The sequence below is a fragment of the Seriola aureovittata genome, chromosome 9 (genome assembly GCF_021018895.1).
Source record: "Seriola aureovittata isolate HTS-2021-v1 ecotype China chromosome 9, ASM2101889v1, whole genome shotgun sequence".
In the NCBI taxonomy this organism is placed as follows: Eukaryota; Metazoa; Chordata; class Actinopteri; order Carangiformes; family Carangidae; genus Seriola; species Seriola aureovittata.
The window spans coordinates 8,908,983-8,923,206 of NC_079372.1; the positions used below are offsets into that span (position 1 = coordinate 8,908,983).

General features: G+C 42.5%; 1 protein-coding gene across 1 annotated transcript in view; it reads left to right on the forward strand.

The window, feature by feature from the left end:
• The window catches only part of samd10b (sterile alpha motif domain containing 10b), a 51,605-nt gene that overhangs the window by 14,391 nt on the left and 22,990 nt on the right, over nucleotides 1–14,224 (forward strand). The window contains exon 2 of the mRNA XM_056386084.1: nucleotides 6,752–6,936. Coding sequence (XP_056242059.1) covers nucleotides 6,752–6,936 — 185 coding nt within the window. The remainder of the gene's footprint in view (nucleotides 1–6,751; nucleotides 6,937–14,224) is intronic.

Genomic DNA, 14,224 nt, shown 5'->3' on the forward strand with positions numbered 1-14,224 from the left:
GTCCACTATGTTCACCAGCTGGAAGCTGATTGTGCCTGCGTGTCAGATATTATACAGTTTGGTTTTAGAGATTTTTCACTGAAAGCAACTTCCTGCTGCAGCCAAAAACAATTCAACGAGAGAGTGATGAGATTGAACCAACACAGTGAAGTTTTGGGCCAAACAGCTAAATAAAAAGCTCCACAAAACCTGAAGGGAGCTGCACCTTCATGTGATAAGTCTCTGGTTCATCTCCACAAGCGACCCCTGTCTTTGATTCTTCGGCAGCTCATACCTACTGAGTCATTGAAGATGAACACAGTTCGGTGTTTGGGTGCTTGATCTTCTGTTGGATTTAGCTTTTCCATCTGTAATGGAAAGTGAAAGGGACAACAAAGAAGGATTTTCAATTTCAGGTCAGCAGTACAGCGGTTATCATTATATTTTTCATTTTCAGCTAGTATATACAGGTCTCTCAAAACAAGGATACGCACAACACATAACTGGAATACTCCGTGAACCAGAACACTAGATAACTGAGTCACTAGTCCACATGCACAGACACTCATTGATCTTGTCTGTTCCCTAGTTAGATCAAGCCTGATCAAAACCTCACATCCTATTACGCGACCTCGTCCCTCTCCTCTTCCTCCTCCTCCTCCTCCTCTTCCTCCTCCGTCCTCCTCTGACATTCGCTCTGAATTACCGATTGTCACTGAGATGTAATCTGTCCTGAATCATCATGAGGGACTTGGCTGTGAAGGGGAGAAAATAACAGAATCACATGATCTCCATAAACTCTTGTCCTCAGCATCGCACTCATTCTCCATTACCTGATGCAATTAATATTAATGTTCTACTCTGAAGCATCATTTTACAGCTATTCTCTCTTTTGTGACTCATCATTTTACTTATTTCTCCATCTCTTTGTTCCTACATTTATCCTGGGCTTCATTCCTTCATCCTCTTAAGAGGGCATGACCATGTCAGACCTCTGTATCCCATCTCTTCTTCTCCGTCATTCTTCCTTTTACTCCTTTTGTGTGAGTTCCTTTGAGCAGGAGTGGATATGACAACCAGTGGCCTCGGGTGGAAGAGTTAGGTGGACTGTGTCTGTGTGTGTTGCTGTCTCTGTGTCTGTGTGCGTTGCTGTCTCTGTGTGTGTGTGTGTGTGTGTGTGTGTGTGTATGTGTGTGTGTGTTTGTGTGTGTGTTTTATCTAAAGTGATCTGTAATTGTATGTTCCCTGACACGGTGATGGATAATCAATAGTTCTGTCTGTCTCTGTGGAAGTGCTGTAGGGACCAGGGTGGAGAGTAAGAGAATAAAAGTCATCCTGTCCTCAATGCTGCACCTTCAGATTTTTTTTTTTTTTTTTTTTTTGTCATAGCACTGCCCAAAGAGAGGAAGCCAAGGTCGGCCTGGCATTTTTCATACCAGCCTTTGTTGTTCTCTGCTTTGTGCTCTCGGGGTGCAGTCGGACTTCCCCTGTGACTATCAGAATCATAAAAGAAATGCCAACTCCACCTGTGTTCTGGGCTACACGGTGCGTTGGGAGCCATAATTGCCCTGCAGTCTGAATCCAGAATTCAGCTTCCGTCCACATGGCTCGCAAACATACAGCCTCTTTGCAGCTTTATCCACGGATCCACTATCCTAAACAAAAGCAGACAGGGATTACACAGATGTGTGGATATATGCGAGTCCTCATACTGGCATCGCCAGTCACATTCACGTATGCATGAGCATGCCGGTATTCGCCAACGCACACAATCACATACACACAGATTTCAGTTGGCGTTTCCCTCATCTGTGTCCTGATGAGAGTTGGTGTGTTGTTATCTTCAATCAGCCTGCATTGTGGATGTCCATTGTTTACTCCCATTTCCCTATCTGCACATTCCCATGACACTGATAGTTTGTGAAAGGTAAACCTCAGCCCCAGCCTCTGCGACAATGTCTCATGTCAGAGTGGATAATAGACTGCAATGCATCATGGGTAAAACCCCTGGGGTCCTGGGTTTTATATTTATTTTTAAAGCTGCAACCAAATTTGTCGTCCCCCCCCCCCCCCTTGCTCTTTCAAAATGGAGTAATTTCATGGCTCATTCCTGAGGTTGAGACCAGGTCTGGTGGAGTGGAAGAGTTGTAAATAGCCCTTTGCTTTACCCCAACATACTACAGCACCGACAAATCTGGATCACTGGTAGATGTGTTGGTGGAGCTGGCAGCATTGGCCTGTTTGATGCTATATTTGGACTCCAGGTTTAAGGTACATTACTGAGGCATGAAATCTGCATGATGAAGTTTCACCCTCTTGCAGATTACAGAGGTATTTTTCTTTCCTCTTTCATATAAAACTCGCACTGCAAATAGAAATTTTATCTGTGAGTCGAATAAGAGGTGGTCGGTATAGGGAGGGAGTCGATGCTAATATCATGCCGCTGAAATACACCACGACACCCTCTATGTGTTGCCTGAAGGCGGATTAGACCAGAGCACTTTCCTCATGAGGGGACGAGGAGAACACACACATGCAGCTCTGAAGTTGATGCAAAGGTTACGCAAAGATCAAACTTCTACAAAAAGCCTACACAGCAAAATAGTGCACACTGACTAATTTAGATGCTCACTTTTGGAGTTAAATGAGTAATGTCCAGTGATGCCATGTTAATGTACTGTGGGATTTGGCTTGGAACGACCTTCCAGGGTGCCGTACCTAACGGCTTAATTACCTTTTCAGAACGAGATACCTCTGAGGTTTAGCAGCCACTCTGCACCGCAGATATGCTAGTCAGTCAAGAGGAAGTGATATGAGGTTACACTTCATTGGGCTGAGTCATATTGACCTATCTACCCTTTGCACACACACACAAACACACACACACACACACACACACACACACACACACACACTGACACAAACACCTGTCTGATACTTTGCCCTTGATGGTGACACCTCTACCAGCAACAATTCTCTCGCTTTCCTCCCACCTTTTTTTCTTTTGATGTGAACCTGAAGTTAGTTTCCTGAGAGTTTAAAAATGCACTCCATCGCTGGAATTCTTTTTCATCCACTGACTGTAACTCAGATGATACATATCATGCTTTTACACTTTCCATCCACCCTCCATCATCCCTTGTCTTCTCTCCCCTCCCTCGAATGGAAGTGATAAAAGTCACCGGCAAGGGCAGCGAGAGATAATACAACAGCAGTTAGTGATAAATAGGACAGAGGAGATTTGGCGGTTGTCCAGGCTGATCAAATGCATGTTCAGACAGACAAGGAAAGGTGACAGATAACCCCCTCTGCTGAATGGTAAGATTCAAAGATCCATTTAAGGACAGTGAGCTTTAGCACATCTAAATCCTTTCATTCAGTGTGATTACAATATACTGCATTTACATTTTCTTGAAGCTTTGTGCTTCTTAAAGCCACCAGCAGAAGTATGCGTTGCAATGTCATTTCAAAAAAGACTTCAGTAGGAATCTATGGATAGTTAATCGCTTTTGGCTTATTCTAAATTCTGAGCCATATCCTGTGCCAGGAGGTTAAGCTGGCCGAGTCCATTAAAGCGCGCGGAATGAGCGCTTTGTCTTCGTTTTATGACTGCTGGAGGTGGCAAGGTCCGGCGACATGGCAGAGATTGAGATTTCAGTGGAACTTTGAAATCATGACACTACACTTCTTCATTTTAAAAGTGATGTCTATAAAGTGTTGGGTGGTCCCTGTCTAATTATTGGAAAGCTCCGTCTTTAACAGCTTGTGAAACGTAGTCTATCATGGTCTATTAATGCGCCTCCCCGCCTCATCCCTGAACTCTTTTACCTCGATACAGTTTGATCAGTTTACTGTCAGTTTGCATGGATCAAGAGCTAATTTACAGCACCGCTCCCCCTCCCCATCTCTGTCTTGTCTGTCTTGCTCTTGCTTTTGGGCTTTCTCTTGTCTCTTTCTGCGAGATTGGCAGGTCTTTAGGGCTGCAAGGCGCTTAGCTTCCCACGTTTCTTCCTCCTGTCTCCTCCCCCTCAGTCTGACTGGCAGTAATTACATCAGGGTTGGGCCTAGTTTATCCCGATGACCTGACAACCAGGAAGAGACAGAGAGAGAGAGAGAGAAACAAGAAGGATGGTGCTGTATAAGATACAAAAGCAGCAACATATAGACATGAGGAAAGCAGTATTGAAGCACCAGCCGTGAGAGGTTAGAGAGAAAGATGTATACGAGGGTAGAGAGGCAGAACAGGTCACACATCAGTGATTCCTGACAGGCCTTTCTTCTCTTTCATCTCCACCCTCTTTTTCATTCCTCCATCAGGGTCAGTGCGAATTCTGTTTTCACCGGTGCTCACTTGATCAGACCACCGGGTTGGGTTGAAAGAAGTGTTTTTATTTTTACCTCTCCTCTCATCTGCAACCAGATGTTTCCCACAAGCCTTTGCTGTCATACAGCAGGTCCCAGTGGTCTGCTGGGCATTTCTAAAATGGGAAGGCTTGTTCTCTCTTGTATGTGGAAGGAATGACAGGTCGTACTTGTTATGCCTCCACGGCAGCGACAGCCAAGAGCTGGAGGCATAATGTTTTTGGGTTGTCTGTTGGATGTATGTCCATCTTATTCTTGTGAACACGATATCTCAGAAACACCTTTAGGGAATTTCTTCAAATTTGGTACAAATGTCCACTTGAACTCAACGATGAACTGATAACAATTTGATGGTCAAAGGTCTAAGGTCAAGGTCACTGTGACGTCACAAAACACGTTTTTAGCCATATCAAAAATTCATATGTTAATTATGGCACAATTTAACACAAATGTCTAATTGGAGAAACTGATGGAGAAATGCAATTTTTTACAACCCTTAGGCAGTAATTCTAGTTTTGTTTTGTTTTGACTTCCATCTTTGGTTGGACCACAACAGCAGGGCCATCACTGTAATCGCAAATGTCCATGCGTGATTGACAGACCTTTTTTTAAACAAGGCTAGGTCTAAACCTAATATATGGCTGGACTGTGTATCTGTGACAACTGTGCGTTTAGGCAAAAGCTCCTGTTACGGGCAGTTACCTTGCCGCCCTGGTTCCCCGTCTGCCTCGGAGCTACAGGGAAACTGAAGTTTTGACCTAGTCTTGTTTTTTTGACAGAATACGTCTTTTTCATATCTTCACGCCTATTCACCTCTTTTGTAGTAAGTGGTATTAGAATATAGGTCATAGTCACAGGGTGAAAAATCACCTGAAGAAAGAAGAAACATACCATGGACAAACGGATGAACACACTGGAAAGACCTTATATAACTTTACACACAAATTACATTACATTCAAATAAATCTAATCTCTCATTTGTAAAATCTGGTCCCCAATGAGGTAGGAGGAAAAGAAATTCATTCGTCATTCGTGGGAGATGAAATGAGGCTTTACTCAAAGAATGTTCTGACATTGTTCCCTTTGAAAGAGGCTTTTTTCATATTAAAAAGAAATGAATATGACATTTATTATGCCTTGTTCCACTTTTAGCTCTATCATCAGCAATTCTGTCTCCGTCTCAATGACTGCGTTTACATACACAGGAAAATAAAGAGGTTATATACTCATGACTTCATATGCCCTGCAGCCCTGCGTTTACTGGCAGCTTGTTGGTAATCTGATTTCTTCTCTAGTGTTGTTTTGAACCAGTGATAATACCATAGAATACTGTAATTGAAAGTGTGTTTGCAGTGCATCATGCTGCAACTTTGCAGTGTTTTAACATGGAAAGCCTTTTTTAGAAAGAGCTTTTGAGTGTAACTGTAACTTATTTATTTTAGTGTCAGTTTTGGTTGGACTTGAGATTTAAATATTTTGGCAGTAAAGATGTCTGAACTCACATTACACAAGTTAAAAAGCTAGCATTAACCATTGTATTCCAAATATCTCAAGTGTGTTAACCAGGTTTCACTTAATCCACAAGGAATAGGTTTCTTGTTTACATTACTTACATGAAAAATCAGGTCACTGCAGAAAGCAGATAATTGCCAGGTTTCTTAAGTGTCTCTTTCTCATTTTCACTTCTATTATTCATTCTCTTGACCTTTTTCTGCTCCCCTCCACTGTCTCTTCTCTGTCTCCTCTGGCTGACGTGCAGTCATATCCTTCACATGACTAATTAGCAGGTGAGGGGGACAACTGTATTTGTCCCCCTTTAAATAAATCCATTGCCACAGAGGACAAAGTACAGTAGCCTGTTCGTCGCGATGTGAACTGCAGAAGATGCTGCGCGGCTGTTACGGAACTGTACTCTGACCCTGCATTGACTACTTTCCTTGCTTTGCTTGTTCACATCTCACACTCAGTCCAGGGAGGAAAGGAGGGAACGATAGACGCAGAGAGGAAAGAAGAAAAAAAAAATCAAATATTCATGATGCAGGATTTAAATAATCAAGGACTAATCTAGCAAGAGAGACACAATTCCAAAAACCGTGCGCGGCCTCTGTGAATATGCACTCAGCATAATTGGAGATCACAGTGGAGTAGCACTGCTGCCCACCACCATCACCAAAACAGCCATCTGTTTGTAGCTCAGTCAGTACACAGAGCGTGTAATCTGGAGTGAATGCAGCCTGTTAAGCTCTTTGAGGATTATCAATCATTTATTTTGTTGTTTTTTGGTGTTCCTGTTCCTCAGTTCATAGATAATGTGTTTGCAAACCCCTTAAACAATGACAATACAAAGTGAGTGCTTATCAGTGTTCATTCTTCTCCCTCTGCTTGCCTCTTTGCTTTTCTCTCCTCTCAGCGGCGTCCAGCTTCAGTTTTTGCCGTGCCTCCTTGGAGCACACAGTGTCTGCTGAGGAGCTAAGCTACCAGCTGCCACGACGCGCCGGAGGCAGCAACCTGACCTGGCACGACGGCCGCGGCCAGAAGACAGCACACACACGCACCGTCAAGCTCCTGCAGCAGCCCGGCACAGAGGGCATCCAGGTATAAAGACGTCCGTACAACAGGATCAGAAGCAGTGTGGAGGAGTGTGTTCACTCCATGGGAATGACTTTCATATGTGTTTTCTCTTACGAGAGAAGATTACAGACAGCTAAAATAAGTCGTTTCAGGCAATAGCTCAGAATTGGGAAGGTTGGACCATGACAAACATGAAAGAGAAAGAAAGCTTCTGAGGCTCAAACTCATACTTGGTTTCACTGGTGAAGCAATCTGCGGTGAAATGGTTTGTGCATAATCTGTAGCTGATTTGGATTTTTCAAAAGGAATGAATTCCAGCCATCGGGCAATCACAGCACTTTAGGGAAAAGAATGCATGGTTTATTTGTTTATTTATTTATTTATTTTACCAAAATCAAAAAAAAAAGAAATATTTTAAGATTTTTCCATTCTAATCACATTTTGCAGAATAGCTTAGAGTCGGTTCAGCCAATTCCACATTCATTTAGTATTTTTAGTGGTTTATTTTTGTCATTTTAAGGCACAATTTGTCAGTGGAAGTGATATGTACAAAAGAGCGGATGTCGTGTTTTTTCATATTCATAGCTTTTAGCATTTTTGTTTATTTTATTTGTCATCAACATTTTAGAGACGTTCAAGGAAATCAAAACATTTTTCTGTCCCTCGGGATGAAACAGCACACGATGAAGATACACGACAATATATATGAAGATATATAACACCTTCTCTAACACAAAAGAGGCAAACAGATGCAAGGCGACAGTTACTAAATGCTATAAGGTACAAGCTGAACTATTAAAGGTTCACTATTGAGAGGTATGATTTGAAAATTATATGAACGATATTATTCATTTATTTTAATTCTGGACATTAAGATGTATATAGATAGAGTGACCAGCTCTAATATTTCAAAACTTTTTTTTATGTGGTAATATGTTATGATTAATATTACAGTACAGCTTTGTATTAAATAACATTGCAGTGTTGGATTAAATATTTTAATGAAGAAGTGTGAACTGTTTTAAGAAAACATTATTTCCCTTGTGGGGAGCTGTATTGCTGTAATTTAATATAGTCCGGTGTGAATTAAAAAAATCAGTAGTTCATAAAAGCTTTGTGTTTTCAAAGTAGCGTCTGTAACTACAGTACGGGAGAGAAAGATGGGTGCAATGAAGCTGTCCTAACCTGGGTGAGAAAAAAAGCCACATATGCACTCTGGCAGATAATCTGTAAGCATCAGAGAGACAAGAGAGAACATCAGTGCCGCATCCCTGGCTGCCAAATCTCAGTGGAAACAGAAAGTCTAATAGTTTTATCTTGTACATGATGTTGGCTGGTCTCACCTGAGCCCGTGGTAGATACCACCAGAGAGAAACTGGTTACATAACAGAGGAGTGGTTACCTCATGGCTTGTGATGTAACCGTGCTCATACAGTCCGAGGGAGCGCACGGCGCACAGAAAATAGACTGAGAAATTAGCAGTTTATACTGTCTCTCCTGTGTCTAAAAGTCTCATTTATTCCACAGATTCATGCCCCCCCCCCCAAAGCTTTGCAGCAGCTTTAACAGAACTGACAGATACAAACACCAGATATGAAAGTCACTTCAGTACTGACTGGGTGGTGAGGAATGTCTGCTTGGTGGCTCAGTGTCTCAGCAGTATAATGTAAGCAGCCAGAGCATCATTTACTTCCACACATCGCTCTCGTGCAAAATGGAACCCCATCTGTGCAGCACCAGAGAGAGGCAAAACAAAGAGGGGAGAAAAAAAAAAGATCTATTTTAAGGTATTCTGCCTGTGTTTGACCTAAAACAGCACATGACACAACAGCCTCCTTCCTGGCTCCCAAACTCCTCACATGAAAGAGAGCAGATATACCAGTGGAGGTCAGTTTTTTAGTCTCCCCCACTGCCTTTAAGAAAGTTTGCTACTGTGAATGCTGTAAGACGTACATATGCAGTGCAAGATTGTTCAATAATTCATAAAAGAGTGCCCCCTCAGCTATAACAGCTACAAAAGGCTTAATAAAAGGCGAGTGGGAAGCTGTTTCCATGTGATTACACAGAGACTGGATAATTAAACCTCCTCTATACCATGAGAAGTAAGGCTTATCATTTCATTGTAGCAACAAGCCTCTTTATGCATTATTCAACAAATGGGAGAGTGGTCCAGTTCTCTCTGGTGTGTGTGTGTGTGTGTGTGTGTGTGTGTGTGTGTGTGTGTGTGTGTGTGCGCATTCATAACATTTTTCAGGGTCCATTCCTGTATCTGTAATTTTAAGCATTTGTGTTTATGGGTGTGCACGTGTGTGTGTGTGTGTGTTGTGTGGATTGCTGTTTGTGCGCTCAGATCTCTCAGGAGTGATGATTAGATTACTCTTCATTACACTGGTTGTGCACACATCAGCTGTGATGAGGGAGCCAGTTTAGTGAAACACAGCCCAGATTCTATATATAAGGTGACACTTGGGGAATCTTCCTTATCTGTTTAATAAAGCTGATATAACACATTATGTCCTGCTATGCAAACTCCCATCCTGAACGCACACACACATGCACACACACACACACACACACAAATGCTGATTCAGAGGGGGAGACAACAAATAGAGAGAGAAGGGAGTGAAGAAATTTTAGCCATACAGTGTATACTTGTCCATGCATGCACAAACATGTATTATCAAAGATGATCCCAACATTAAAGTGTGTGCAGTACTGACCAAAGGTAGTCTCACATAGATTAGTTGCAGATGTACCCATTACCAAAGTACACTGCAAAATTATATATTTTTGTCTATTTTACAATGTAATATAAACAAAAACGTTGCAAAAATGTGGCATAATTCCATTTTTCCTACATGATGGGCCATTTTTTTGTGATTTTCAGGAAACAGAAGTGTGTGTCTTGAAACAAGACAGACTAAGACTGACTCTTGCTCAGTTCATCTGTACTGGAAACAGGTGAAAAAACGTCACCCAGCACCACTCGCTGACTCAGTGACAGCTTAAATGATTTTAGAGGTTATATACTCATTTGTGTTGTTACATTGCTGCAGGTGGACCTGTATGCAGACCTATTTGCTAATAGGATTTTTCCAAATAATGAGTCATTGTGTAGTTGGCGCACCTTCTGTGCCATCCCTTGAATTGGCTGTTGTTTGGGTAGCCAGACGGGGTGATGGGAGGGGGTTTGTGGGTGGCTCTCATTTTGCTGTCTGACACACAGCTTGTGGGTGAACCTTTAGATGAGACTGGGGAATAGGTGGAATAACAGAGACGCAATTTAGGAGCCACTGTGCCTTCATTTTCTGAATCAGAACCAAGCCTGTTACAGGAAGTAAGTCTCTTAATTTGCTTCGCTGGGTGGGCGAACGAGAAGGACCAGTGTGTGATTATTTTTCCCTCCTCATTACAGAACACGGTCGCTGACCTTCTCAGCTGACACCAACACAAAGCAGTGAAATAACATACAAATACACTACACAAAACTTTCCAACTCTGACCACTCCGCGCAAAGAAATTAACAAGATACATCCTACATTGTTAAAGTGGCTGTCTCCTGTCGAGCTCATTATTTTATACACCAATTGGATTCATATATGGAATCCACCATTAGTTGGTGTGACTGTCCTTCTTGTCTGCTTTGGTAATGCTAGTCTAAATGTGCAGTTCTGCACTGACATCAACATAGTGTCAGCATGTTGCTCTGTGCTGTCCTGGACCACAGATTGAATAGTATCATATTTGCCAATATGCAATCTATGAGTACAGCTTATTTTATCACTGTGTACACAAATGTAGAGCTGAAACATGTTGAGCTACACTCACTTTCCCATCAGCCTCAGCTGTACTTTGTGTTCAGTGCTAATTAGACGATGTCAGCATGCCAACATGCTAAAGTAAGATGATGAACATTTCAGCTGCTTAACGTCAGTGTGTTAGTATTGTCAGTGTGAGCATGTTAGCATGCTGACCTTAGCATTTTGCACAAAGCACTGTTGTGCATTAGTTCAGTCTCACAGAGCTGGGGGCACGGCTGCACATTTTGTAACAACATGTTTTAGCTTTTAATCAAACACCTTCACCCACATAGATTAACTTTGATATTATCTTTTTAAGTCAAATCATGAGGGATTTTTTTGTTGTTTATTAGCCAATTTCAGACTTAACCACTTCCTCTCAATGTGGGTGGTGGAGCAGTTGTCACTGATTTCAAGAGAAAAACAACCAGTATTTGTGGTTTCTTCAAAACCTCAAAACAACTCTGACAAGTAACCTCTTGTCATGCAAATAACGATTGTCCTCTCTCAGAAGGAAAGGCGAAAGTAGTGTGATGTTTTTTATCCTGCCACAAAACCTCTGAATGAGGAGGTGTGTGAGTGGTTGTGCATACAAAGTGTCTGTCTTTCACACCAGAAACAGCACTTTTCATTACATCTCCCTGCAACAGACAGCATTAGTTTGGGTTTTTTTTGCTTGTTTCCTGTAACCCATACCATCTGTAATCTTAACCAAGTATTTTAATTTGGCAAAACTTACATAATGTTTACTCATAAACATTGGACAACCCTCACATGATTTTTGAAAGGCACAGACAAACATCCCATCTTGTTGCCATCCTGCTGATAGGGGCGCCAGATCAGAAAACTCATAGAGGCTTTTGTGGGATTTATTTTTTTGGAAGGCAGTGACAAAGGACATTTTGTCATTCAAGTAAAGACTTGTTTTGAAGCATCACCTTGGCAGCCAGCGGTTGCGCTGGTGTAGTGATGATGCAGTGGACTCTTGTGGTTTTAAAGACATAGCAGAGAGACACAGAGAGCTTCTGGGCAGTGAGGCAGAAATGCTTTAGTCTCTGTTGTCCTTGTACAGCCACTCAATGATGTCCTGCTTTGTCTGAGACACATGTTTGAGTCATGCTAAATAGACAGCTTTATGAAAATCCCATCTGGCCCTTTGTCCACCCACTGAGAGCCTGCTCACATTCGCATGAGTGTTAAGACATTTACACACTCAAGAGTCCTGAGGACAACCAGAGGCAGAGTTGTACGAGTCTAAAGGAGGCTGACAGTTCACACACTCTCTTGTACAGGAACAGTCAAGCACTCACTCACAAAAGCTCACACTTCAATGTTTTCAGAATCACAGTGACACACTCAAACACACATATGCACAAGGCTCTAGTGAGCAGCGGGAGACGCAAGGGTGCTAAATGATGCATCAGAAACTGCCAGGCAGAAAGGGGGAGGTTTCAATGTTACTGAGAGGAGAGGAATGAAGGGTAAGGTGAAATGAGAAGTGGGGGAGAGAGGTGTGAAGGAGATATGAAGGATCATGTGTCAGGATATGTCAGGGTCTTTGGGATTGGAGAGACAGATTGAAGATCTGAGTCTCAGCAGAAAGAGAGATGGATAGGTACAGTAGGGAGTGTTGTTAGGTGGTACAGCAGAGCATCAAGGAAGACAGAGGAGGAGAGTTTTGTATCCTGTGGAGAGATGAAGTGACAGCAAGAAAAAGATGAAGAGCAGAGAAAGGCAGGTGCGGGCTACAGTATATGACGTGCATGCTATAAAACATAGCATCCGATTTTTGCTACTTTTTGGCATAGCATCATTGATCAATTTCAGGCAGAGTCTGAATGTGCAGAGACAGAGGCAGGCATTGGAAGAGCGGTGTTAGCGGTCACAAAGAGTGAATTTTAAGGATTCCCCACGCTCCCTTGACTTTCAGCTAATCCCAGATTCAGCTACACAGAGATGCAGGGCATGCACACTCACACAAGCACACACACACACACACACACACACACACACACACACACACACACAAACACAAGCTCTTAAATGGGCAAAAAGTAGCTCAGTGCACAGAAGTCAGGAAGAAAGATCGAAGGAAGGAAACAAGCGAAAGGGATGACAGGGAGGAAGGAGGGAGGGTGTCAGGCAGGCAGAGGGGTAAAATTTATGAGGAGCAAGCAGAGGGGGGGGATGAGAGACATGATAGAACAAAGTAAGCAGGGAAGGACAAATAAGTTGTTTGAGGATACAAACAGAATGATCAATAGGGAAGTGCAGAGACGAAAGTCATAGTATATGGATGTGAGGAAGCAAGAGGACGGGGAACAGCTGAGACAGAATTTGTCTTGTTGAAAATACCAGGACACCTAAACATAACGTATCAGTTCATTATAATTTATCATTTAATTCATGTTTGCATTAATTTCCACTCTCATATCTGTACGCTAGTTATATGCCGCAACAGCCAGTTACCAGTTAGCTTGTAGCGTGGTATAAAAAGCAGTTAACAGCTAGCATGGTTGTAGTCACGATAACTCGTCATAATCTGTGTAGAAGTGTAGAAATGACAAGCTGTGGGTTTAACCGGGGCGTTAGTGCAGAACTATTTCTTGGCCCTGCTGCAATGACTTCCTGCAGCGTTCTGCAGGTTGCCTCACCGTGATGTTGGTTTTTTGTGTGGATTAAACAAGATGTACAGTAACATGTTAATTAGTGAACTTAGGAGATACTGGTAGGTGGAATTTATGACCTTCAGACTGACCCTTTAGTCGGCTCACTTTATACTAGAAGCTAACTGTCTCCGGGCTGACATGAGAGTGGTATCAGGCTTTGTTTTACAACATAATTAAATATTGGAGGTATAGTATCAGAGGCCCACTCAAATATTAATCAAATGTTTTGCTTCTATTCATCTTTTTCTTTTTGTTTTTTTGATCAAAGTTAAAAGAAATCATCAGTTCCATACACTTTGGCTCACTGACTACAGTATTAGTTTGTATATTTCCTGCCTTCCCTCTCTTTCTTTTCCTCATTCTCTCATTAGACTTCCGCTCTATATACAGCTTCCACTTTGGCTAAGCCCCCCCCCCCCCCTTCAGCTCCATCACTCCCTGTCCTCTCCTGTATGTAATGAATGAGGGAGCTCCTCCCGGTGGACAGAAGTAGGTCTCGGGAGGAGCGGGGCAGGTAGGAGAGGGTGAACAGGGATGACAGAGAATCGGATAGAGGAAATACGCAGAGATGGATGACTGAAGAAAAGCAAGGGAGGAAGAAGAGAGAAGGCGGGATGATGGGGACCTATCATTCCACTTCCCTTCTGTCTGGCTTCTTGATGATGAAGGCCATTACTCACGCAGAGTACCCCACTCCCCTGCACGCTGCCTTCTCTTTCTTTTTGCCGTCCTTTGTCTGTCTTTGTTCACCCTCTATCTTTCATCTTTCTTTGTCTTCTCTGTCATTCATTCACTTTATGAAATATGCTGTACATACAAATAAATGTCAATGTCAACTCAATG